Here is a 26,047-nt window from a genome sequence, read left to right as displayed (position 1 = left end):
AGTTTATTAGATCCATGTCGCACAGTGTGATTTGAAATGATCTTATAGGATTGCTAAAATCATGCATGTGTAGAAGGCTTAACATGTGCTCAAAATTCATTGGCCAATGGTGACCATGCTTTTTCAGATACGCAAATGTTCTTATAAACACCTGTGGCACTTTGGACATAGACACTGCATACCAATTTTTATATTGATCGGACTAATGGTTGCGTACTTATAGCCATTTTTATGGTTTTTCTTATAGCGCCACCAAGTGGCCAAGCTACATGATTTTTTTTCATGTGATCTCAGATTGAGCTCTTACATGAGTGTTCTGAGTTTGGTGACGATATGTCATTCCGTTCAAAAGTTATAGCTATTTTAGTAAAAGTGGCCCTGCCCCTTTCGAACGTTTTGGCATCCCTTTGCGACGGTGAGACGAACTTTTTTGATAATTATTGATAATCCCTTTTCACAGAATCTTTTTGCACTAGTTTGGTTCCGATCAGGAGAAAAACCTAGGACTAGTTCACAAAAGTAGGTTTTTCAACAAATCCAAAATACGCGAAAATTTTGCAAAGGTGACAATCGAAACCGAGGCATGTGTTTTGTCCATCGTGAGCCACAGATTCCAGCGACATAAGGCACTTGAGCCTGAGACTAACAGTTTAGGGGTTATGAGATACTTCGTACTTTTGATTGCTGTAGCGCCCCCATCAGGCCGATTGGGGCGAGCCTTGGTGACGTTGTAGGCGGTGTTAGTACCACCATCCCTCCAAGTTTCAAGTCTCTACGACTTACAGTTTGGTCTGCCTGATCAGTTTTACGCGGAGATTGCTGATCCTTTGCCATTCTAACAATTACAATAGTGAAGATGTGAATCAAAATATCCTACAGGGAAAGATTTGTGTCTGACATATTTTAACCAGATGGTGGTGCCAATGTACTGATTGTATGCATTAGGGACCAGTGGGAGTCTGTACAATTCATTTCATGCATTGAAGCTTAAAATGTAACATTTCTTTCAGCCTGAGTGAAAAAAAAGCTGATGGTATAAGTGAATGACTATTTTGAATGAATTAATTAATTACTGAAATAAATGAATCAATAAATATTAATACATCATTCTGCCCATAACGCAGTAAACAATGTGATAATTTGGTCAATGAGAGAAATGAAAGCTATGATGTTCTGAATGTGTTAACCTTAAGGTGTGTTAAAGGATAAGACGTTCAGCTCCTAAGCATAGACAAAACCAAAAGCACTTGCGTACATAGAATGCCACCAATATACAGACAGAACTGCATGTTTGAATCAAACATGCATTATTAACATATCTAGTATATCTACCTTCAGATTTCATTATTACTTGCATTATTTTGAAGCTCCAGACCTTCATTGCCACACTGCTACAGATGAAAACACACAAGTCATTTAATAGGACAAGATGTATGAGATGTAAACATCTGATATGTTTACTGTGTCACAGAGAGGTTTCTAGCACACGCCAGCATTCAGAAACAGCTGTCTCTGAAAATCAGGTCACTCAAACATCAGACCACTTAATGATATTTACTTATGTAAATAATGCATGGTATAGTGTAGAACAGTGTGTAGAAAGCTCTATTGATCATTATAGGATACAATATAAATCTTTACAGCATAGTGTATTTTACCAAGTTTAATGTTCCATACAAGAAAAAATATCGAATATAGTCCAGTGCAGAAAGATTTGTACCTTCATTATCATTTATTTATAGAAATTCAGGGTTAAATGTTGTTTTCTAGTTTCAGGGAAAAGGTGATTTTCCCAGTTTCACAACAGATCTCCTGCTCTTCCTGTTTCTTAACCCATATGCAAGGAAGGTCATGTCACATCTAAGCCAGACATGATCTAATGAATAATATGCAAGCTAAGCAAATATATTTATAAGGCAGTCAGTTTGTTTACACCGTGATATATAATCAAGACCTCTCAGAGACTCTTCATAAAGCACACAGCATCAACTGCTGTACAGAGAAAGGAGAAGATCCACATGAACCACATTCAACTTACAATTATTGATATACTGTAGAAAGGTAGGTGTGGACTTCTCAATGATAGCAGTTATGAATTATAGTGATGATGTTAGGACTTGTAAGGGAACTTGTGTACAGTTGAAAACAGAATTTTTAATGCTTACTGATCAATGGCAGAAACAGGAAAATAACCTGATATTTTAATTAAATGTCCTTTAGTTATTGTATTTTTTATAAATTTATTGTCTTAGTAGTTTGTGTGATTGATTAGAACTATGTTATTTGAATGTTCATCAGTTTATACATTTCTGAGCATTTTACTATCACGGGTGCAAAATGGCAGCAGCCAGTGTGACAATGGCTGCTTCAAGGACAACAGAAGAAGACCTGGAGGACTTCAGTGCTTATGCACACTTGTCTCAAGAACAGCTGTTGCAGATAGCTATTGAACGAAGTCTAGCTGATACAAATTTAACTCCATGGCAGCATCACCAAGTGCATGCCCACACACAGCCAGCTGACCCCAAAGCTACACAACGACCACCATGCAACCCTATCCCAGCAAACCCTCCCAGGTGATTTTTTTTTTCCTGTTATGTTCAACTACACTCTTAAAAATAAAGGTTCTAACAAGGGGTTTTCGCAGCATAGAATATGGGTGTCCAGTCCTGCTCCTGGAGGGCCAACATCCTGCAGAGTTTGGCTCAAACCTTGCCTGGATGTTTGTATTGAATCTGAAGCTGTGTTCAGTTAGGGTTAGGGAGCTAAACTCTGCAGGACAGTGGCCCTCCGAGAACAGGTTTGGACACCCCTGCCATAGAAGAGCCATTTGGGGTTCCCCAAAGAAACTTTCAGTGAACAGTTCTTAAATTGATTTGTTTATTAGTGTGAAGAACTTTTTAAAATCTAAAGAATATTTTTCCAATATAAACAGTGGTTGAATGTAAAAGAAATGTCAAGGGGGATGGTGGGGTGGGGGGTCCTGTGATTACAAATTATTACAAAATGTGTCTAATTTTTAAACGCATTTTTATTCAACACAAAATAAGCTTTATTAAATTAACTATGGTTTATGTGCTGTTTTTTCTGTCTGTGTGTGTGCTTTGGTTTAACCTACAAAAAAAAAATAGAACCTTAAAACTTTTGACACTGTGGGGCAATTTCAGGCCTATTTAAGGTTCTATTTTTTTTGTAGGTTAAACCAAAGCACACACACACACACACACACACACAATCTCTGTGTCTGTATTCTAGATGACCTAAATGATGCCTCTTATTTAGAAGTGTGCGATATTGACAAAAAATTATATTATATTTATAGGGATTTTTGTCAGTAACAATAATTAATATTTTGCTGAGTATGTTTTTGTGCTGGTTTAGGCTTGTCATGGATAAATAAATGTGACACTAAAACCGCCAGTAAGTGTCTGTTTTACTGAATGATTCACTGAATCCTTCAATCAAACCATTCTTTCAAAATGGCTTGTTGTATCAAATCGAAGCAAGTTGACTGTCTTTATGAATGGATCACTGAATAATTGGCTCACTGGATTCATTCAAAAACAAATTAATTCAGGAAAGATACACCGCAGTATTGCTCTGAAATGCACAACCACTCAGCTCCTTGTTTGGAACCATTTCATTTGCAAAACAGGAAAAATGTAACTCACTCAATTAACTTCTTGTCTGTTGAGCTGCTGTATGAAATTAATTTAACATTTGCGATTACGCACACGTGCTGATTCTTGTGTGATATTACTTAACTATATCCTATAAAGATAAAAAATAATAACTCACACAGGGATATTTTTTCTTTCATTATTTGAATTATAGAGCCATTCTAACTGCATTCAAATAGGCTTCATCATACAATTAATGCTTTTGGACTCTCAAGACACACAATAACGTTATGCCAGTCAGTGGAATGTCTTTAAACTCTAATCAAGGAAATATCAGACCTTATTATGTTGTCTTCTTTTTAAAGAACGTCAGAAGTTTCACTTGAAACATATTTTGCGCTAAAAATGACGAAAACATGAATGACTATAAAGAGCCTTTTGTGGGAAGGGAGGGTTCCATGGATGTTAAAGGTTCTTCATTGAACCATAGATGCCAAAGAACCTTTATTTTTAACAGTGCACCTGCTTCAGGTAATCAATCATGTATGTAAATCACCATTATTATTATGCTTCTTGCAAATATATTAAAAAAGTTTGTTGCTGCCTTGCTTTCAGGGAGAATAAGAGTGCAAAAATTGACAGAAATGTTCATAATCATATCTTCAGTAAAGACCAAGACAAGGTGATTACCTGGACAAGGCACAATGGAAACCTGCAGTTCACAGTGGAGACTGTGAAGTGAGTGGCAAGACCAATTTCATTTAATTTGTGTGTGTGTGCTGTTTCTCTGAATATCAACGACTGTTTAGTCACAGCCAAATTGATATTCAGACCAACAGAACGATTGTGAGCGTGACAGGCCGATTGCTTTTGTACAATAGTTCAATGAACAGGGTGCATTTCTCAAAAGCATTGTGAGCTAAGTTGAACGCAGAGACCACTGGTGGCAATGGTTCTACGATTTACTGAGGCTTATGATGCTTTTTGAAAATGCAGCCCGGGTTAATATTGATTAACTTACATTTCAGACACAATATAGCCAGAATATTCCCTCTGCGTTTCTGAATGACACAACATATTGTTTCCTTCCTGAATGGAGTTAATGTTTTTGAACAAATGAGTCAATGACTTGTTCATAACTCATCACTTAATGCCACCTACTGGCATAAGAATGTAACTTACAGAAAAATTAAATAGGTCAATAATTACTGTACATTTTGAGCAGAAAGCAAAAACGATGCTTATTGGCCTCATCTACTGAGATAACAACTCTTAAGATTCTTGTTCTTAAGATTTGTTTGCATATTTGTTCTTCCAGTGATTTAGACCCTTTTCTCTCGGCCCTTTGGAAAGGGGATGCAAAAGCTCTACAAGGCATTATTCATTCCAAATCTAAAAATCTCGATGAACCTAATAAAGATGGCTGGTTACCACTTCACGAGTCTGCATACTATGGCAGTGTCAAGTGCCTTAAGATTTTGCTCAAAGGTAATGAATGAATTAATTTCTTATTATGGCCAGTCCAGAATCACATTCTCAAAAATCTCTCCCACAGCCAAACCAGAAACAATAAACAAACAAACAAACAAAAGTCAGACACCGCTCTTGCTGGCTGTGAGTCGCAAGCATGTTTCTTGTGTCGAGCACCTCTTGGAGCAAGGAGCTGATCCTAACCTTGCAAATAACCAGTGGGAGACTCCATTGTACAAAGGTAAACATTTTAGCATGATATCTCTCAATAACTAATGACCAGGAAGAGGTCTGAACAATCACTCTTGATTTTTACAGCTTGCGAGAAAGCTAATGAAGCTATAGTGATGCTTCTTTTGAGATTTGGAGCTTCACCCACCAAAGCCTGTGTTCAAGGTGGGACTCCACTACATGAAGCAGTGGGGAACAAAAAGTTAGAGATCGCTAAGATGTTGATAAAAGCAGGGGCAAAGCTGTGGGCCAGAAATGTTTATGGCATTGACTCTCTGTTTATGGCTGCTCAGTGTAATGCTGTTGAAGTGCTTAACTTCTTAATATATAAAGGTAAGAATTTTTGGATTAAAATTTTTTGGACAAAAGATAGAAAGAAAGTCTATTAATTACTCAATTTTATTCTAGTAGCATTAATCTAGTGACCTATTCTTCAGGGGGTAATGTAAATACCCAGGCAAATGATGATGCATCCGCATTGTTTGAGGCCTCTAAGAATGGTCATGCTGAAGCTGTTGAGATCCTCTTGTCAAAAAGAGCTGATGTTAACATAACCAACAAAACTGGATTACTTCCTATTCATGTTGCAGCAAAGAATGGTCATGACAGGTTAGTAGGCCTACTACAGTAATTAACAGTTCATTTCATATTTATCCTTATTACACAGCTCTTTGAAATACTTAATCACAGAATTCAGTGGTCTTAAAAGTCCAAGTAGACCACAGAACAAAAAAGAACAAAAGCAAACAGCTATAAGGTGAAGCACAACATTGCAAACTTTTATTTGAAACAAAAAAGTATTTAAAAAAGGGACTAAGACACAGAGGTACAAGTCTGTGTACTTAATGAGGGAAAGAACTACAATCCCATGAAGCACTGCAAATGACAAAATATAAGATGATGATTTTATATACAGAAACAATATATTTTCCTTTTTATTACAAAATATGCATATATATTCAAGTATCTTGAGAACAAAAGGAGATTTGCAGTGCTTCGTGGGAGTGGTCTAGCGCAAAATTTTTCTTTTGACTCGCTTTGCTTGTGATTCTCTGGAGCTTTCTTTGCAGTATCATGGGAAATGTAGTTTTTCACTAGGAGTTCAACTGTTAAACACGATTATTTAAAAAAATAAGTTGAAATATTGTGAACTGATGGCTTCAACAAACATATCACATTTTGTACATTGTAGTGGACTAGTTTTTCTTAGCAGAAGCTCTACGATAATACAACCTATAGGTTGTATATATGTCCTATAGGACAACCTATATATGTCCAAGTATTCATTTATTTGGTGTGTAGCCGTGTAATAAGTAGAAAGATAGTCAACCAGTCATTATCACTAAATTAATCCCTTACAGTACATATGTGTTTTAGTAAGGTACATATGTATGGTTTTATGCTTTCTTTTTTATTCAAGTATTGATTTATTCATGAAGAAATAAATACCTTTCTCATCCTCCTCAGCATTGTTGCCATGCTAATCCCTAGAACTAGCAAGGTCAAAGTGAGATGCTCCGGCATCAGTTCTCTTCATTTTGCTGCAGAAAATAACAGAGATAATGTTCTAGAAACATTAATTGAGGCTGGATATGATGTCAACGCGAAGATGTCAGATGATTGGTCAAAAATGTATGAAGATCATCGCAGCACAGCTCTGTACTCAGCTGTGGCAAACAGAAACATTGAGGCAGCTACTATGCTGTTAGACGCAGGTGCTGATCCAAACCTGGATATTTTCAACCCCCTGTTAGTGGCTGTAAGGAAAGGAAGTATGGAAATGGTGACCTTACTGTTGAAGCACGGTGCTAATGTCAATGCCCTGCTGCCAACTCATCCTACCAGCTTCCCAGCAGTTTTGGTTTTCTGTATGAGGTACATGTTGATGATGAAGTACCTACTGGACAATGGCTGCGATGCACAATCATGTTTTAACTGTCAATATGGCAGTAATCCTCATCCCCCCATTAAACAAGGACAATGGACGAGAAATGGACGAGAAACAATGTATTATTTAAATGATGACTCATCAGAATACTGTGTAGAGGTATAGATTTTGTTTTCCAGTCAAAATAACTTCAATAAAATGTCTGTATGCTTTATATAATTGTTTTATAATATTATATTCATATAGAAAATATTATACGTAAAATTATATATATATATATACTTTGCATATTTATTTATGCACTCGTTATTATACTATTCAGTTGTACATTTACTATTTGCTTTCCAATCAAATTCATTCATTTTTTTTTTTTTTACAGTTTTGTGAGATCATCTCTACTCCCTCAATCAGCAGCTGGGTGGGACCCATCATAGACACGTTACTTGACTATGTGGGTCATGTTAAACTCTGCTTTAGAATAAATGAACACCTAGACAGCAACAAAGATTGGGCCCATATTAAAGAAAGATCAGGTAAGAATATTCTTTATAAACTCTTAATTTGCAGAATTTGTCTTATTATTGACATCTGACAAATGAATTCATTTTTACAAGTTAATGGAACTAAAAATGAAAACCTGAAACCCAAACACTCTCTATTTCAGTTCTTCCTTGCACACTGATGCATCTGTGCAGACTTAAGATTCGTCAGCGACTGGGCATCCACAGACTATGGCAAATCAGTGCTCTACCTCTACCAGGAAGACTAATCATGTTTTTGAGTTATGAACGAGAATCATTTGAAGATATTCTGTGATGAATGGCATAAAATTCTTAATTATTTACCGAACGTGCTGCTTTGAATTCTTTTGTTACAAACATAATTGAATGAATTGTAGATTAAAAAGCTTGAGATCTGAAAATCATGTAGCAGAATTCATTTCTGTTTGCATGGGTAATTATTCTCAATTAATGTAAATAAAATAATATTCAAATGTACATAGTATACATAGAGTATAAAATATCAGAACTAGAACACAAGAAATGGCTGCTGGTTTTCAGTTTTGCCATATGTAACGTTATTTATATAGGTGCATAACTAGATGTACTTGCCCACAAGCTATTTATAATGTGACTATTTATAAGAAGTCTATCTTTCTAGTCTTTAAACTGTACATTAAACGATTAAATATGTTTAGTGTAATGTTTTGTAATTCTGCTATAATAATTTATGAAGACAAACTGTATTGTATTTGTAAATTAGTTAACAGTGATGCAACTTGTCAGATTCTAAGCAGAATTTGAGCTTAGAGTTTTGTGTAACTCCTGTAGTATTATTGTAAATTTGTGGTGTTTTCTGTTCGCTTGAGACAGTCTCTGTGATCTTGGAGTAAAATAAAAGTCTTGCATCACAGTTTTATTCAAGTCTGCTGAAAGTCTACTGGTCTTGCTGTATGACAGAGATGTTTGAGCTGGTCATCAGAATCACCGCTTTTATAAACCTCAGATAAGCAACAGGGTAAAGTGAAACAGCTGCAGTAACACAAAAGGCCAATTCACACTGTGCTGACGGACACATACCAATGCCGAGAAAGTACAATATGCCACTTCTCAGACATTCAAGACCCAACAAACACCGATTCAACATGTTCAGTCATTGAAAACAAGTGCCGACCAACGCCAGCAGATGCCGACAGGGGGGAACACACTGATCAGACAAGCCTATAGAGGTAAAAGGTAAAACTTCATTGGCGACCACCATAAGTCTTATGATCAGTGTACATTTACATCCCTTAAGAACATCTCTAATATCATTCTGAATGAAGCTAACTGCAGTTTAGATAAGCACTATAATTAGACAATAAGCCAGACACATGTAAATATAACTTCTGCCACCATTCTTGCTCTGAACTTTTAATCCTGTTTAAAGAGAGAGAGAGAGAGAGATCAAATGAAATAAAAATAAATTAACCATATATTGTTCATACATTAATTTTTTATTTAAAATTCCACTGGTGTCTGTACAAATGCAGAGGTGTCTTCTTTCTGACCCCTGGAGGACCTTATAATGAAACAAGGTCTCACAAATGCAAAAGTGCAAACCTGCAGACTAACCTAGTGTTACGCAACTCTCTTGTTTATTTGATCATGTTTGTATGCAAGTACCAAGGGCTCATTGTTACATCAGCACAAACAAAAATTAGTTTATAACCTTGATGATATCTCCACTTGACCTTAACTTAATAGCTTTACCTATAAATAAGGAATAAGGTATTCACACAATGCTATTCTATGTCTTGTTTGTCTCGTAGCCTGTAACCTGACACAGCAAAAGCAGCATAACAATTTAACCCTGTTACGCACTAATGGCTTCACTTAAGAAGAAGCCAATGTATGAAGGGAAGTCCAACCATTATTTACAGACACATACTACACTCTTAAATTATTTTTTATCATCTTTATAAATCCACTTCAATCAAGAAATCTTCTGTATTCTGTATATATTTCTGGAAGCACAATTCACTGCACTAGAGCTCAAAGACTTTTTTCGTAAGCTACACCAGGTCTGCAACCCCTCAAGAACAGCAATAGCTAAGAGGTCGATCTTGGCACACTGCATATCACGTGTACTCGGGTGCGGGGTGACAGTTAAAGGCCTCTCTTTGCAGAGAGCTAAACAGGTCCCAGTGCAAGCAAGTGTCCAGTGTGCCACCAGACACTGGGATAAACAAAACAACCTTTTCTATTTGGAGATCTGACACGTGGTTAAGGAAGGGAAAAAGAAAAGAAAAACATTTTGAAGTGGCAAGTAGCTTATTTTTTGTTGTTAGTTCTGGCTTGTGTTAGTGTGTTTTGGATGAAGGTGCAGTATATATTGGTCCATTAATATTGTAAAAATGTTGAGAGATGAATCATCATTTTGTTCAGCAATGGTACGGAGTCATACTCATCTTTTACCCTGATGTTGTTCCAAACCAGTATGACTTTCTTCTATAAAAATATATTTTGAGAAACGTCTTGCATGTTTTTTTTTTCTGTCCATACTCCATACAGTGGAATACAATGATTACCAACATTCTTTGAAATATCTTGGTGCAGTCATACTGGTCTAAAACAACATGATTTAATGTCAAGTGAACGAAGTGAATACATGATGACAGAGTTTTCAGTTTTGGATGAACTATCCCTTTAAGACTAAACAAATGTACAAGCAAACATAAATTCCTTGTGACAGACTCTTCAGCTATTTTCATGCAACCTTTTCCCAATGAGGCTTGGGGGAAAAAGCAACACACACACACAAAGCATTTAAAACAAAACAAAAAAAAGTATTTTTACAATATTGTTTATATGTGGTAATCATTTTAAAACCATTGAAAGTGTATCATGTCTTATACTAATACATATAGCCTATGTGTGTGAGCGTTAACGCATGCGGTTAATTTTTTTTTTGTTTAACGGCGTTAAAAAATATTTAACACAATTAACGTAAGGGTGGCGCTAGGGTTGGCCACCCCACTCACAACTGCTGCTTCTGTTTCTTTTTTATTCACAAGAATTGCGTTTATTTAGACGCAGAACGTCTTTACGATCACATCAAACGGGAAACTTTTCAGACGCCCACTCCAACTTCTCCTCAGGGCCAGGCGCTAGTCAAACGAGTACGGAAAAGCTACAAGTGACGAGGAAGCTTCAGTAGAACAACAGTGAACTGCGGTCAGATGAGATGTTGTCAGGCCATGTCAGTAAAAACGTTTTCCTGCCCTGTCAGTCAGCTGTTATACGGTCCTCGTAGCGCGTGCTCTTCAAATGCACAAATACGGCAGCGCGCGCTGAATTATATTCACTTTATCATAAAGCGCAAATTAAACTACGAGCATGTCGTCAGTTACCAAGTCATGAAGTTACCAAAAAGGCGATTAAAGCCGCCTTAAAACTGTGCATGTATATAAGTATTTGTTAAATATGAGTCACAGTTAAGAGCATGTCTCTGAAATGCAGTGGTTTTCAGAACTGTCCTGGAACAGCCCAGCACTGTCTCCCTCATCTAACACACCCGATTCAACTCGTCGTCAGCTCTTCTTCTTCTTCTTCTTCTTCTTCTTCTTCTTTCTTTTACTGGCAACCGCACTTAACAGTGCATTACTGCCATCATCAGGTAGCTTGGATCAGAAACATTTCCTCTATCTCTTAACATTTTCTAAGCCCACCAACCCATTAAAAAGAAAAAACAAATAATAATACTGGCGCTGCGTGTTCAGCTCCTCTAGTTTCCACCCCAATTCCCTTTAAATCCCAATATCCCACTGTATCCTTATTTAACCTTCAGATATACTTTCCCTTCTACCCACACTATATCAGCATCTTCTACCTCTCTATATATACTTATACTACATTCTCTTCATTAAACCTGTATTATTCAGAAACTGAAACAACACATTTACCGTACTATTTCCTATATCTGAGTCTAATATATTCTTTAATGTTAACTCTTTTCCTTCATTCTTCCATACTTCTTCTCTTAGCACTTATCTTTCTTCATCATAACCCTTACAATTAATAATCACATGTTCTACAGTTTCACTCAAATTCTCACACAATCCCGTTGGATGTTTAGATATTAAATGTAATGTTTTATTCAAACCTGCATGTCCCATTCTTAGTCTTGTAATTATACTTTCCTCCCTCCTATTTCTCCCACTTTTTCTACCTTTTCCCACTTTCTTTTGCATTGCATATAAATGTCTCCCTTTAGTCTCATTATCCCAATACTGTTGCCACTTTTTAATCACTTTCTCCTTTATTACTGATTTTATTTCTCTTATACTATGTGATAGCTCAATTTCTACTATTTCATCATCTACTGCTTGCTTAGCTAATTTATCTGCTTCTTCATTTCCTTTAATTCCCACATGGGCTGGAACCCACATAACTCGTCAGCTCATTATTAGTAGAGACTTATAAGACCTGAAGTGGGTCAGAAAAGGTAAAGAGACTGGAGTTTTAAGCTTTGTCATTACAGGAATGAATTACATTTTAATAGAAAACAGTTATTTTAAAGGGGTCATGAACTGAGAAATCAAAATTCCCTTGATTAGAATTATGTTTTTATATTTGTGTATTGTTTGTGTAACTTGTTTATCTTATAATTTTTGAGGAAAGTGTTGCTCATCAGTTGACTATGTACAAAGGGTAGGCAAAATAAGCAAGGCTTCAGCCTACACCTTTTTCGGTAATTATGTTTATTTATTTGTTAGCTTTTGTGAAAAGTTGTTTGTGAAGACCGAAATAAAATTATTGATTGATTGATCTGCCAAAACAACAGGCTGTGGAATGTGCAAATTTATGAAGTAATAGTGTGGCTAAACACCGCCTCTGCAGAAGATGATCAACGCCTGCTTCTACATCACTGCCTGTTTAGCCCCGCCCACCGATTCACACACGTAGGGTAAATAACAAGAGAGGCAAAAGCAGGCCTACAGAAATCAAACGATAAAGGCGGCTCAGAAGACAACAAGACGCTGTACAGTGCCAATCTGTGCAAAACACAGTCTTTGCATTGCCTTCCTTCTGATCCCAACATTAGGAAAGAGTGGATGAATTTTATTTTTAATCAAGCTCCAGAACTTGGTCCTTTGTTCACTTCCTTTTACCGCGGATTCATTTACAAACAAGGCGCAATTCGATGCAGGATTTGCAGAAAGAACTAAAAGACGATGCTGTGCCGAATATATTGGATCCGACAGTAATGTCGCACAACACAAGTGTGAGTAACTGTTTTTATTACGTGGTCACTTTTGCTTAATCTGTTATTAAGTCAAGTCACCTTTATTTATATAGCGCTTTATATTATACTGGTTGTGTCAAAGCAGCTTTACAGTGTCAAACAGGGAAATAGTTTGTCAATGATGCAATAAGACAATAACAGTCGTTTTTCCAGCTAAAGTCAGCTCATTGATGATTCAGTGGTCATCATCCAGTTCAGTTCTCTTCCAATAGTGTCGGTGCAATCAGTCAAGCATCCCCAACTAAGCAAGCCAAAGGCGACAGTGGCAAGGAACCAAAACTCCGTCGGTGACAGAAATGGAGAAAAAACCTTGGTAGAAACCAGGCTCAGTCGGGGGGCCAGTTCTCCTCTGGCCAGACGAAACCAGCATGGCATGGTTTAATTCCAGGCTGCAACACAGGTGCAGAGGATTTGTCTTGTTCCCATGGTCTTGTGCCGATGGTCATCGAGGTGATGAGGTCTTCGCAAGGGATCTGTCTCTGAGGCGCATCTAGTTGACATGGTCTCCGCTGACATTCAGGGCTTTAGAGGACATCTCTAGATGCTGATACAACATCTGGTCTGGATATAGACTGGATCCGATTCTGTCCATATCTTAATGTGATTACAAAATAAAAAAGGCAGTTCATGACCCCTTTAAATTGTAATAATATTTCACAATATTACTTTTTTACTGTATTTATCACATAAATGCAGCCTTGGTGAGCATATGAGACTTCAAAAACATTAAATCAGAAATCTGTCAGATTTACCATGAAGCCACTTAGCTGTCTGTCCTAATCAAGCAAGCTAATGAAATTTGCAATAACAGTTTTCTGTGATAAGTATGCAAAGCAAACAGATGTTAGTTCAGTAGGTTCATTAAGTAATGAATGTTTTGATTATCTCAGGATCCAACATGGCAGCCACCCATGTGTCCATGCCAGGTACCACAGACACCAACCTGGCATTTGCTGACTACAGTCTCTATAGCAACCTGTCTGATGATGAGCTCATGCAGCTGGCAATCGAGCGGAGCATTGCTGATGCCCACAACTCTGGGTCAGGCACTGAGAACTCAAAGACCACCACTGCTCTAAACAGGCCAGCAGCCCGACGCCGAGCTCCACCATCACCTCGTCCCCAGCAGCAGCCAGAACTGGCTGCGTGTCCCGCCAATCCACCCAGGTACAGTTTGCTGTGCTTCATTCAAATTGATCATAAATCAAACTCTCACTGTGAGTATAAAACTAACCAGTGCTTAGTACATAAGCTAATTTAAAAATATCTGCACAGATTTTCAACGTTTATTTTCAAACTTACATCAAGCTAAACCTTTTCTTTTAAATAGATATTTATTTTATTTTATTTATGCAATACAGGAAATTATCAAGACTAGATGTAGAACATATGATCAAAACATACACATCAGTGGATTGCCACATCAAGTTTCCTTACAGAGAGGATCACAATATCACGTACAGATGCCTACCGCATCTTCTCTGATGGCTGACGCAACTGCTTCACACCTGTTCCTCTTCATTCAAAGGTCAAGATTAGTAAGAGGAGCAAGCAGAGTTGTTCAAGGAGTTCACATGCCACCATGTATAAAAATAGAGACACTATCCTTTGCTGTGCCCCAATCCACTTGTTTAAATTTCCCCTGTAATCTGACATTAAAGAGTATCAACTCTTCAACTAGTCTTCCAGTGGTAGATTTTTGTTTAATTGCAATGATAACATGTAGGTCATTTAATTAAAAAAATACAAATACTGAAAATGATCCCATCCTCTTTCAGTGGAAGTCCAGGGATTGTGCAATAGTTAGAGATCTAAGGCAGCATTAAATTAACTCATATGAATTCAATTCTTCTTCTTTTTTCTCCAAAGAGAAACAATAAATCCACAGGATGTGAGTTCAGTAAGTCACTTTGTGACTGGTTATGGCAAGCGAATTGTGGCATATCGAAAATACGATGGAAGTGTGCAAGTCGCCCCTGAGCCAGAAGAGTGAGTGATCGCACAATTACATGACAATCAATATGTGCTCATTAGTAAGCATATATGTAAGAAAAGTGTGGTTCTTTCTATGCTTGAAAAGACTCAAATAAATATAAAATATGAAAATATTTTAATAGTAAAATGTAACTATAAAAAAATGTATGATATAATATAAAATACAAAGGATTAATAAAAGTTTCTAGAGCTATGCATAAGTAAATATGTTTTAGATGTGGTCAATATGACCATCTCTATGTTTCAGTGCTAGTGTACAGTATGTACAGTAATCCAATTGCACAAAAACATGCACTACCATTTTAAAGTTTGGGGTCAGTAAGATTTTTTAATGTCTTTGAAAGAAATTTCATGCTCACTAAGGCTGCATTTATTATAAAAAAAATACAGTAAAACAGTAATATTGTGAAATATTATTACAATTTAAAATGACTGTTTATGTTTTCAAATGTAATTTATCCCTGTGATGGTAAAGCTGAATCTTCAGCAGTCATTACTCCAGTCTTCAGTGTCACATGATCCTTTAGAAATCATTCTACTATGCTGATTTGCTGTTCAAGAAACATTTCTTATTATCAATGTTGAAAACAGTTGTGATACGTAAGACCCCAAACTTAGAATAGTAATATATGTTATATGTTTTAATATTTATGTATATGAGAGGGGTAATGAACATCTTCTCACCTGCAACACTTGAAGCATCAAAATAAAAAACGGCTTCTTCTTTAGGGAGCTTGAGCCTATTGCTAAGGCCATTTCGGAAGGAGATGTAGGATCAGTGAGACTGTTGGTTAAGCAACCTGGGTGCAACCTTCTTAAACCAAATAAAGATGGATGGATGCCTTTGCACGAGGCGGCATATTATGGACAAGATCAATGTATTAAAATTCTCCTGAGAGGTAGTGCACACTCATTTGAAAATTATTCCATTGAACTTTATTTAACCAAGCTCTAACAGATTGTTCTGGCTTTGATCATGAACACTATTCTCATAGCTCAACCTGGGATAATCAACCAGCGCACTTTGAAAGAGCAGACTGCTTTAATGATAGCAGTGGTCAGGGAACATCTTGCATGTGTGGAGTGTCTTCTAGAGAACAGAGCCGATCCTGATATTATCAGTAAGGAGAGGGAGACTCCCCTTTACAAAGGTAATATTGTATTATCTCTCTATCAACACCTGCTTTATCTATCTATCTATCTATCTATCTATCAGGCCTGGATTACCAGCCTCGACCCACATCATTATATTTAAAAACATAAATTCTTAAAAAATATATATTTTGTTCTGCTCTTGATTTAATGTGGCCTTCAGTGGTGTGATGGAAATTTGATCATTTCTATACATATCTGTAGCTTGTGAGAAGGAGAGCCCAGCAATGGTTGCCATGTTACTGAATTACGGCGCCTCTGTGAATAAGAGCTGTATTCAAGGCTGGACCGCTCTCCATGAAAGTGTGTGCAGGAACAATGTGGAAATCTGTGAGATGCTGGTGAATGCTGGAGCCAATGTCAGCATGCCCAACATGTACGGAATCACTCCTATCTTTGTGGCCGCCCAAAGTGGAAAAGTGGATGCACTTCGCATGCTTTTAAAAAATGGTAAAATCTTTGATTGTCATTTGGTTTGTCATTTTCCTTTCTGTTCCACTGTTGCTTTGTGATGAAATGCATCTGACATGTAATGCATCCCACCTCAACCAGGTGCAGATCTCAACAGCCAGGCTGCAGATGGAGCCACAGCACTGTATGAGGCCTGTAAAAATGGTCATGAGAACATTGTAGAGTTTCTTCTATCTCAAAATGCAGATGCCAACAAGCCAGGCAAAACAGGACAGTTGCCAATTCATATTGCTGCCCAGCGTGGTAATGATAGGTATGAACTCTGAATTTGTATGAATGAATGAATTTGCTTTGGAAGGAATTTTCTCAGGTCACAGTTTATCTACATAACTTATTTATATGCGAAGGCCATTGGTTCTTAAGAGTTTAGGTTTAGTACATCTCATGATCTTGCATTACTTTTCAGCAACGACCTCCTCACTTTCGGGTGTACCCACAAAAATGTCAGGGCAACTAAGTAAGTCTCAATGGGTGATTTAGAGCAGTGCTGTGGCAAGAGGGTGCTAATCCTGCAACCTTAACTCAAGCTAACTCAAGTAGGAGCAAATGGTTATTTTTTTGGTTTTATTTTTAAAATACCATTTCCGATAAGTGCTCTTTCTTCTGACATACATGTTATGTCTTGTTAACTCTTCTAGTTTATTGTGTGTAGGGTCTTTTTCTCACCTAACAGTAAAACTAATCATCCCATAGCATAATTCTTTAAAGCATGACAAGTTTAGGGATGGGAATCGTAAAGAATTTGATGATCCCAGCTTCCGGTTCCTCTTAACTATTTCAATTCCTTAACTCGATTGACAGTTATTTTAGATTTTTTTAGCAATAAATATTTATTACAATTATTGCAATAGGTGTGTTTAACTGTTAAAGTAAAAAAACAAAAAATAAAACGGCTAAATGCTTAAGGTGTATCTTTATCACTGTCATATAAACAACCAGTCAGTGACTACAATCATTTACAGTTAGTTGTAAGCTGTATATGTTTGATTCATTAAAAACGTATTAAAGAAATTAGTCATTCGTTTAGGAATTGGACTACACTACACTGTATGTTTTTGATTCACTAGAAAGAATAAACTCATAGGAATTATCTGTTTCTATTCTGTTTCACATTGTAGATTCAGTAGAGGTGTTGTGGCACGCTCAAAATGCCTTTTTTATGTTTAACATGAGCACAGCATTTTTAGAATGCAGTGTCATGCGCAAGACGCTGAAAAAAAACACGAGTGCAATGGTCAAACACGTTTATATAGAAAAATAACGAAAATGCAGTGCAGCAAAATGTAAAACTTGTTCTGCGTCAATGTCTCCTATCAAGCACTTTCTCTTCTGTACTTTTCGGTTCCCAACCCTAGAACTATTTCTCTATAATTTCATTATTGCTAATCACTACATACAAGCTTTTCTTCTGACTTCTTATGAAATAATTTTTCCATCTTATAATGGTCATTTCACCCTAATGGAGTCCAATTCTAACAAGACATTCAAGAGTATTTTAGTGTACACTAGCAAGCACACTAGCACTCAAAACTTCTCATTTTCAGTATCATATCCATGCTGATCCCAGCCACAAGCAAGGCCAGAGTGAGACGTTCGGGTATCAGCCCCCTCCATTTAGCAGCGGAGCGCAACAGAAATGATATTGTTGAGGTACTGATCGAGGCCGGCTTTGACGTCAATGCCATGTTGTCCGAGGGTCGTTCTATGATGTATGAAGATCGTCGCAGCACAGCTCTATACTTTGCAGTCATGAACAACAACATCGATGCTACCACCATGCTCCTGAAGGTTGGTGCTAATCCAAACCTGGACACGTTCAACCTGCTCCTAGTGGCCCTGAGGCAGGGTTGCATCCAAACAGTGACTTTGCTGGTGGAGCATGGTGCTAATGTCAATGCCAGTATCCCAACTCACCCAACTAGCTTTCCAGCCAGTGTTATGTTCTGCATTGAGTATCTGACCTTACTGAAGTATCTAATGGATAATGGCTGCGATGCCTTGTCATGTTTCAATTGTGTTTATGGCAGCAATCCTCATCCACCTATAAAGACTAGGCATAATCCAAGATATGATCCAGATGAAGCTGTAGAAAAGACTTGTATTCAAAATTCTTGAGCGCAAATGGAGAAAAACTAACTCCGACTGAGCCTGGTTTCTCCCAAGGTTTTTTCTCCATTCTGTCACCGATGGAGTTTTGGTTCCTTGCCGCTGTCGCCTCTGGCTTGCTTAGTTGGGGACACTTCATTTCCAGCGATACCGTTGACTTGATTGCAAAGATACTATTTAAACTGAGCTGGATGTTGACATCACTGAATTCAATGATGAACTGTCTTTAACTGAAAAATTTGTGTTTACTATTGTCATTTTGCATTATTGACACTATTTTCCTAATTAATGCTGTTCAGTTGCTTTGACACAATCTGTATTGTTAAAAGCGCTATATAAATAAAGGTGACTTGACTTGACTATTCAGGTAAGTGGCCTGAAGCCACATATACATAGTGTAATAATTTTTTCTGAATTGTAAATTGTATATTGTTTGCAGTACCACATTTTACACCACTTTTTACTAGTTCTGTGAGGTGATCTCCACCGAAAACTTCTCCCGCTGGGCAGGACCGATTATAGACCTGCTGCTTGACTATGTTGGGCATGTGAAACTCTGTGCACGACTCATTGAACATCTGGACAGTTACCATGAGTGGCAGTGCGTCAAAGAGAAAGCAAGTATGTGCACCTATACCTTTTGCTTAAATTATTAATATATGCAAATGATTTCAGTCACCTGTGTATTCATTTGTTGGTTCTGATTGCAGAGCCTCCACGCCCACTCATGCAGCTCTGCAGACTGAAAATCCGCCAACTGCTCGGGATCAACAGACTGAAGAAAATTCACAAGCTTCCGGTTCCTCCAAGGTTGATCAAATTCCTACATCATCAAGAACGAGAGCGAGACTTTTAAGCCTGCTTTTGAATGTTGACTCAGAGAGAACAATGACATTAGAAAATCATATACTTCTGTTTGCAGAACTTGCGCTGAGCTAAAATTATGGAATAAATGGCTTTTGTTCTGGGTAAATTTTTGCACAAATGTACTGCTTAATATTTTAATAAAATGCCATAAATGTTTATATGTAATTATCAGGCATAAACAGAATTTAAGGAACTATAGATTTAATAGGAACATAGAACTTTATTTTGTCTGTATATGTACAGTGGGTATAGAAAAGAATCACCCCCCTTTAAAATAATCACAGTTTGTTGCTTTGCAGCCTGAAATTAACACAGACAGTTTTTGTTTTATCCAGCTGTATTTACTCTGTGCAACTTATAACATCCAAGTGAAATATATAACACCAACATGTTATAAAAAAATAAACAACCAGAATCACTGAGTTGGAAAAAGTATCACCCCCTTGTGTCAGTATTTTGTTGAACCACCTTTTGCTTTAATTAATCCCCCCCCTTTAAAATAATCACAGTTTGTTGCTTTGCAGCCTGAAATTAACACAGACAGTTTTTGTTTTATCCAGCTGTATTTACTCTGTGCAACTTATAACATCCAAGTGAAATATATAACACCAACATGTTATAAAAAAATAAACAACCAGAATCACTGAGTTGGAAAAAGTATCACCCCCTTGTGTCAGTATTTTGTTGAACCACCTTTTGCTTTAATTACAGTCTTTAGCCTGTTGAGATTTGTCTCTACTAACTTTGCACATCTAGACTGCAATATTTGCCCAGGGAGGGTCTGTGTTGTACCAAATACCTTCCACTTCTTAATAATAGACGTCACTGTGCTTCTAGGCATTGATAAACCCTTTGAATTTTTTTCGTTTCCATCTCCTGACTTGTGCCTGTCCACAACTTTATCCCGGAGATCTTTTGACAGTGCCTTTGAGTCTTGACACCCATAGTTGATTGTTTGCTTCAGTTGCACTACCAAAGACTGAAATGCTCCAGGAAAGCTCTTTTCATGCTGAGCTCATCAAAATGACCACAGCTGATCACAGTTGAAAGTCAAATGACTTTGTGTGCCATTGAGAAGGTGATTAGCTACAAATGATTGAGTTTACAAGTCATTTTTAGGTGATCCTTTGTCCAACTCAGTGATTCTGTTTTTTTATTTTTATTTTTTTCTGACATGTTAGTGTTATATCTTTCACTTGGATGTTATAAGTTGCACTGAGTAAATACAGCTGGATAAAACAAACACTGTGTCTGTCTTCATTTCAGGCTGCAAAGCAACAAAATGCGATTATTACAAAAAAAATGCTATAGGAGCCAAAAATGACACCGGTTACAGAAAATAGTAATTTTTAGTTTTTGCAATGTAGTAGAAATGTGTTAAAAGTATTAAGAAATATACTTGATGCTTATGTGTACAGTTTTTGTGTACAGTAATTGATTTTGTATTTTTACTTTTCAATTTTTTGTCAGGTGTACAAAAAACATAGTATTTTGATGGTTTGTTTACTCGCAAACCAAACCAATACTCAGAGAATACATCACATTCTTCAGACTATAAATTCTATTCTATATCATTTTTAATTGGCATGCATTTCCCTGATTCAGTCAGTGCTTTATAAGTTACCTGTGACAATGCTTATGTTTGAACAACTTCCAAAAAATGACTTATCAGTATCAATCTATTAATAAAGTGTTAACTATTAACTATTTGAGTTTAATTTATTCTGTCTTTTTGGCCACAATGTGGGGTTGGATATCTAGTATTGCTGATCTTATGATTTATGTATGTTGCCTCGTGTGCAGGGAGAGAGACAGGAGGCAAAAAATAACAGTAAATATGTATGCAACAGTAAAGCAATTCACGCTACTTTCATAACTGATTTCACTTCACTGATCAAACATCACTGGTTCTCATGTGCATAAATAATGACAGATTTTCTTTTTTAGGTGAAGTTGAGCTGTCCTTTTAAAAATATTTGCCATTATTAAAGGAAATCATTGCACTTCACTCATCTCAAAGTTGACACTATTTGTTTTTAAGTTACAGCTTTTTCTTCCTGTTCTTTAACAAAAACGATTGAATTTAATAACTCTGCATTTTAATTACAACAGTTATTTAAATAAATTAGTTGTAATTAAACTCAGTATGAAAAAATAGCAGAACTCAAGCTGCAAACTGGGTCATTGCGGGAAAATAATAGAAAAATACAAGACGGCCATTTATCTCAAACATATTTTCAAAGACTAAAAAGTCATTTCCCTCATAATTGTTCTCCATTATCACCTGCACATAAAATGTTTGCAACTAATGTACGTTCAGTGACAAGTTTTTATGAACTGGTGTAGCAGGTCTACTTGAATGTTTTAAAGGGGTCATATGATGCTGCTAAAAAGAACATTATTTTGTGTAATGAAATGTGTTTATGCGGTTTAAGGTTCAAAAAACACATTATTTTCCACATACTGTACATTATTGTTTCACCTTCTTTCTTTGCGTGAACATTTGGGCAGCGTTATGCAAATCTTCCCACATAGTGATGCAGATATGTGGGGGCGTGTTAGACCGAGCCGTTTTAGGTAGGTGTGGGTGACTCTTAACTTTTATAAAGAATATCTCTTTGGATTTGAGACTTTAGTCTTTGCAACTTTACAGATCTTCTTTATGCACCAAGAGCTTGTAACACTCCAAAGAGAAAGGAAAAATTGAAATCGCATCATATGACCCCTTTACAGATAACAGCTCTTTTATTCAGTTGGGAACAGTTTTGGGAACTATTTTTGCTCTTTAAGTTAATTTATGGCAAATGGCTATTGAAATGAAAATTGTCTATTTTTATTAATTAATTTGTTAATTCATTAAATTTTATAGTGATAAAAGCAAATAATAAGTTCTAGCCTAAAAGCATTTTAAATAAAAAATTATAAAGAGGGTCTGTATTACTTACTATTGGAGAAAGCATAACAATCAACTTGGATCACGTGTGCCTTGATAACCAATCACATTATAGCCCTGAATTGTTTCAGTCAGAGTTGTGTGACACTCAATCACCCTTTACGGATACCATAGGATTGAATGAGAAGCGCGGTAAGCTGAATCCCACCTGCCACAAAAAGTCAGTGACTTCTCTGATAAACCGACATTTCTTTCGATGTAAACTCTAAAAATAGCTCAATACAAAACTATTGTTTAGTGTAAAACATGTTGAAGATTAGCCGATGAGCTGTCGATTCATTACATGATAAGCTGTTTCCTCAAAAAAGCTGTTTATTCAGCGTAGTGAAGCCTCTCCTCCAAACAAAACGGCCTCTGGTCTTAATGCTAAGCAGAAGCAAGCGTTAGCATTAGCCGTTATGCTTTTTTGGCTAAAGGTTGCAGGCTTGCTTTCCAGTGGCTTTGGTATTTCTGTGCCAAATACACTCCGTCCGGGTTCGTATAAGTTTCGGAAAGTTTTTTTTCGAGCATGGCCCTTCATGATGTAATGAACTTCTCCCAGAAGAGCGCGTGCACACAGCAAACAGAGCGAGATCAAGAGCAGCCCATCAAACATGCTTCAGTCGGGTTACGGAAGTCGTCAGCAGCACTGCACAAGACTTGCTCGAGAAGATTTATAAACAAGGCCCAGTTCGACGCTGGATTTGCAGATCGTTTGATACTGAAAGATTAAGTGGTCCCAGCGATAAAAGTTCCAGTTCATGAGTCGGAACCGCAGGCGGTAAGTAAAACTGCATCAAATTTCTGTGTTTTGTTGGCAATCGGCGTGTAATTGCCCGTGACTCTTTAGCTCCGCCCACAGCACACCTCCAGGAGCTCGGCTGTTTTCGGAGAGAATCGTAAAGCTGTATCTTTCTTTTATAAATCTGATAAAACTAAAGACTCTTCGGAGACATGAAGGATGCAGTATATAGGTACTCAAGATTAACATGAGATTGGCCGAAACTGTGTGTGCTACTGAATGTGTTAATTTTGTTGTTTTAGGTTAGAAGCCTAGAAGCCACAGCTGACAACAAGAGGCGCACACACACAAGGAAAGAGCACCACACCTTTTCAATTGTTCAATTAAAATAAACATATTTTACTCCTTACAATGTGTCTGTTTTCTTTGGTTTGCCTAAAAGTAAAATAAAATGACATTAAGAGGACTTAAAGCAAAAATCCCCTAAACATCCCGAATGGCTGCTGGGTGTCCTGTGAATGTCCCCTTGAACAGACGTCAAGAGGCCCCTACACATTGACGTTCAGGGGACGTTCACAGAGGCCATTTAGTGGACGAAACTGGGGACCTTTTTTTGTTAGCTACATCGTGTCATTTTGTGCATGTCAGACAAGTGTTAAAAATCATGAAATAAATGTACGTCACCTTCATGTTTACATGTAATTTGTTTCCCGGTACTTGTTTCATCGCAATGTAGGCTGTAGCTGGCATGCTTCAAGTGACTTCAGAAAACCAGCATCCAAACTAAGCAAACGTAGGGTGACCATACGTGCCATTTTCCCAGGACGCGTCCTGGCCAGGATTTCTATATATTCTAGGTTTCTAAAATATCTAGGTTTTGTATTTGTTTGCGTGTGCGAACCGATCGGTGTATGACATCAAAATACCATATAGACGGTTCCTTATGCTTTCAAAATGCTCTCGAGGTACTTTGATGTCAAACACTGATCGATCTGAGCCGCGCTGCTTTTAAGTCGAACACACATCCTATGTACGCGTAATTGCATCGCTTTGACCGTAGATCCCACCTTCTCACACACACCATGATTGGTCCATTATGTACAATGCCTGCATGTTATTGGTCAAACTACTTTTCGATCATTACCTTCAGCAAGCATGAAAACAGGAAAAAACAAAGCCAAAACAAATCCTGGCAAGGACGGGTCCTGGGAAAATGGCACATATGGTCACCCTAAGCAAACGGAGCTAAAACTCCCAAGCTTACCAATTGTCCGATTGCCCCCTAGTGTCTGTACAGAGGAAAGTACTACTATAGTAAATATATATTATTTTGAACAAATAACTATATTTGCATAATGTTGTTAGCAATAATGCTATCAGCAATAGTAAGACAGAAGCTGTCTGTGCCCTTGAAGGTGGGTGTTGACCCCAACCTTAATTTTTTCAGGTCAGTTCTGGTGGCAGCCAGACAAGACACCTTCCAGATGGCCAGACTGCTTGTTGAGAGCATGATGGCATTGCACAGATTTCCAGTATGTCTACTGCTTTCCCAGCCAATGCTATGTTCTGCTTGAAGTGCCTCCCCTTTAAGTACAGTCTCTCATGGACAATGGCTGAAATGCCAATTCTGGCAAATTGCACCTCCACTCATGCCCTCTTTCAAATGTTTTCATGGTTTGAATAAAGAGCAAACATCCAAGCTATGAATGTATACTGTAAAGTGTGATCGTTTTTGTTCCAGTTGATGGACTAGAACAGGGGTGTCCTGCAAAGTTTAACTTCAACCCCAATTAAACACACCTGAACCAGCTAATCGAGGTCTTACTAGACATACTAGAACAGGGGTCACCAAACTCCCCCGGAGGGCTGGCGTCCTCAGGGCCGCTGCTGGCCAAATGGGTGCCCCCTCCTTTAAAAAAACAAAACAAAAAAGACACCTACTATAAAGGGTCAAAATAGAACTCTAATAAAATATTAAAGTAAATAATTAAATAGTAATTAAATTAGATTATTTATAAATTACAATTAGACAGTTACCTATGGCTATAATTTTATTAATACCGTTGTCTGATTGATTTTATAGTCTCAAGCATTCAGAAATCATACAAAATAAAATTAAGCAGTTTTACTACGATAAAACCATGGTTCATTTTGGTAAGGGTTGTGATGTCCACATGTTTTTGTTGAAGAAATTAAGTGGATATTTGAATTAAATGTTTGGTCAATATTAAACAAGGATTTGATCGGCCTGTAAGTGTAACAAAAGCAATTATCAGGCCTTTGGTGCCCTTTGCAGGTATTTGTAATAATGCAAATTGTTTATTTTGTATTAAATTATGTATTTAACAGTGTTATTCAATGAAACCATGATTATTATTAATTAACCAATCATTATTGCCTCATTGTTTTATATAATCAGGATTATGGACGTATCTGAAAGTGATGCACGGGCTTCATTTTGGGCTTTTTTTGGGCTTTTTTTGTTTTTCTTTTCTCTGCACCGGACTGCGCTGATGTCTTTTCTCTGATGTAGTCTAGTTGTCCATTAATTATGATGATCATTTGTATTCAGCCGCAAACATGAGGTGAGACCGAGCGCGGGCGCAGATGCAGGAATGGCGCGTCACGTGTGCTTATACTGCCTATACGGTGTTCATCATAAAATTCATTTTTTATAATTATATATATATAATATATATGTTAACGTTTAGATTTTTATTTATGTATTTGTATATGATAATATTAATATAGAACGAAAGTTTTTTTTTTTTTTTTTTTGGAGTAAC

The 26,047-nt window shown here is 37.1% G+C and overlaps 2 protein-coding genes across 2 annotated transcripts; both read left to right on the top strand.

The window, feature by feature from the left end:
• The first annotated feature begins 1,982 nt into the window (after nucleotides 1-1,982).
• Nucleotides 1,983-8,053, top strand: LOC107665367 (ankyrin repeat and SOCS box protein 2-like). The gene is made up of 10 exons (XM_016456220.1): nucleotides 1,983-2,061; nucleotides 2,299-2,576; nucleotides 4,236-4,358; nucleotides 4,939-5,108; nucleotides 5,176-5,331; nucleotides 5,409-5,654; nucleotides 5,759-5,930; nucleotides 6,789-7,368; nucleotides 7,589-7,742; nucleotides 7,874-8,053. Exons 2-10 carry the CDS (start codon nucleotides 2,338-2,340, stop codon nucleotides 8,023-8,025), a joined length of 1,992 nt encoding a protein of 663 aa, XP_016311706.1. The 5' UTR covers nucleotides 1,983-2,061; nucleotides 2,299-2,337; the 3' UTR covers nucleotides 8,026-8,053.
• Nucleotides 8,054-9,901: 1,848 nt separating this feature from the next.
• Nucleotides 9,902-19,883, top strand: LOC107665366 (ankyrin repeat and SOCS box protein 2-like). Its single transcript, XM_016456219.1, has 11 exons — nucleotides 9,902-10,013; nucleotides 13,887-14,163; nucleotides 14,866-14,985; nucleotides 15,721-15,890; nucleotides 15,987-16,142; nucleotides 16,348-16,593; nucleotides 16,696-16,867; nucleotides 17,021-17,071; nucleotides 18,159-18,719; nucleotides 19,187-19,341; nucleotides 19,431-19,883. Exons 2-11 carry the CDS (start codon nucleotides 13,895-13,897, stop codon nucleotides 19,574-19,576), a joined length of 2,046 nt encoding a protein of 681 aa, XP_016311705.1. The 5' UTR covers nucleotides 9,902-10,013; nucleotides 13,887-13,894; the 3' UTR covers nucleotides 19,577-19,883.
• The last annotated feature ends 6,164 nt before the right edge of the window (nucleotides 19,884-26,047 follow it).

The sequence above is a fragment of the Sinocyclocheilus anshuiensis genome, unplaced genomic scaffold (assembly GCF_001515605.1).
Source record: "Sinocyclocheilus anshuiensis isolate Anshui unplaced genomic scaffold, SAMN03320099.WGS_v1.1 scaffold199, whole genome shotgun sequence".
In the NCBI taxonomy this organism is placed as follows: domain Eukaryota; kingdom Metazoa; phylum Chordata; class Actinopteri; order Cypriniformes; family Cyprinidae; genus Sinocyclocheilus; species Sinocyclocheilus anshuiensis.
Note: the sequence above shows the minus strand (reverse complement) of the source record. Positions and strands in the feature narration are given on the sequence as shown.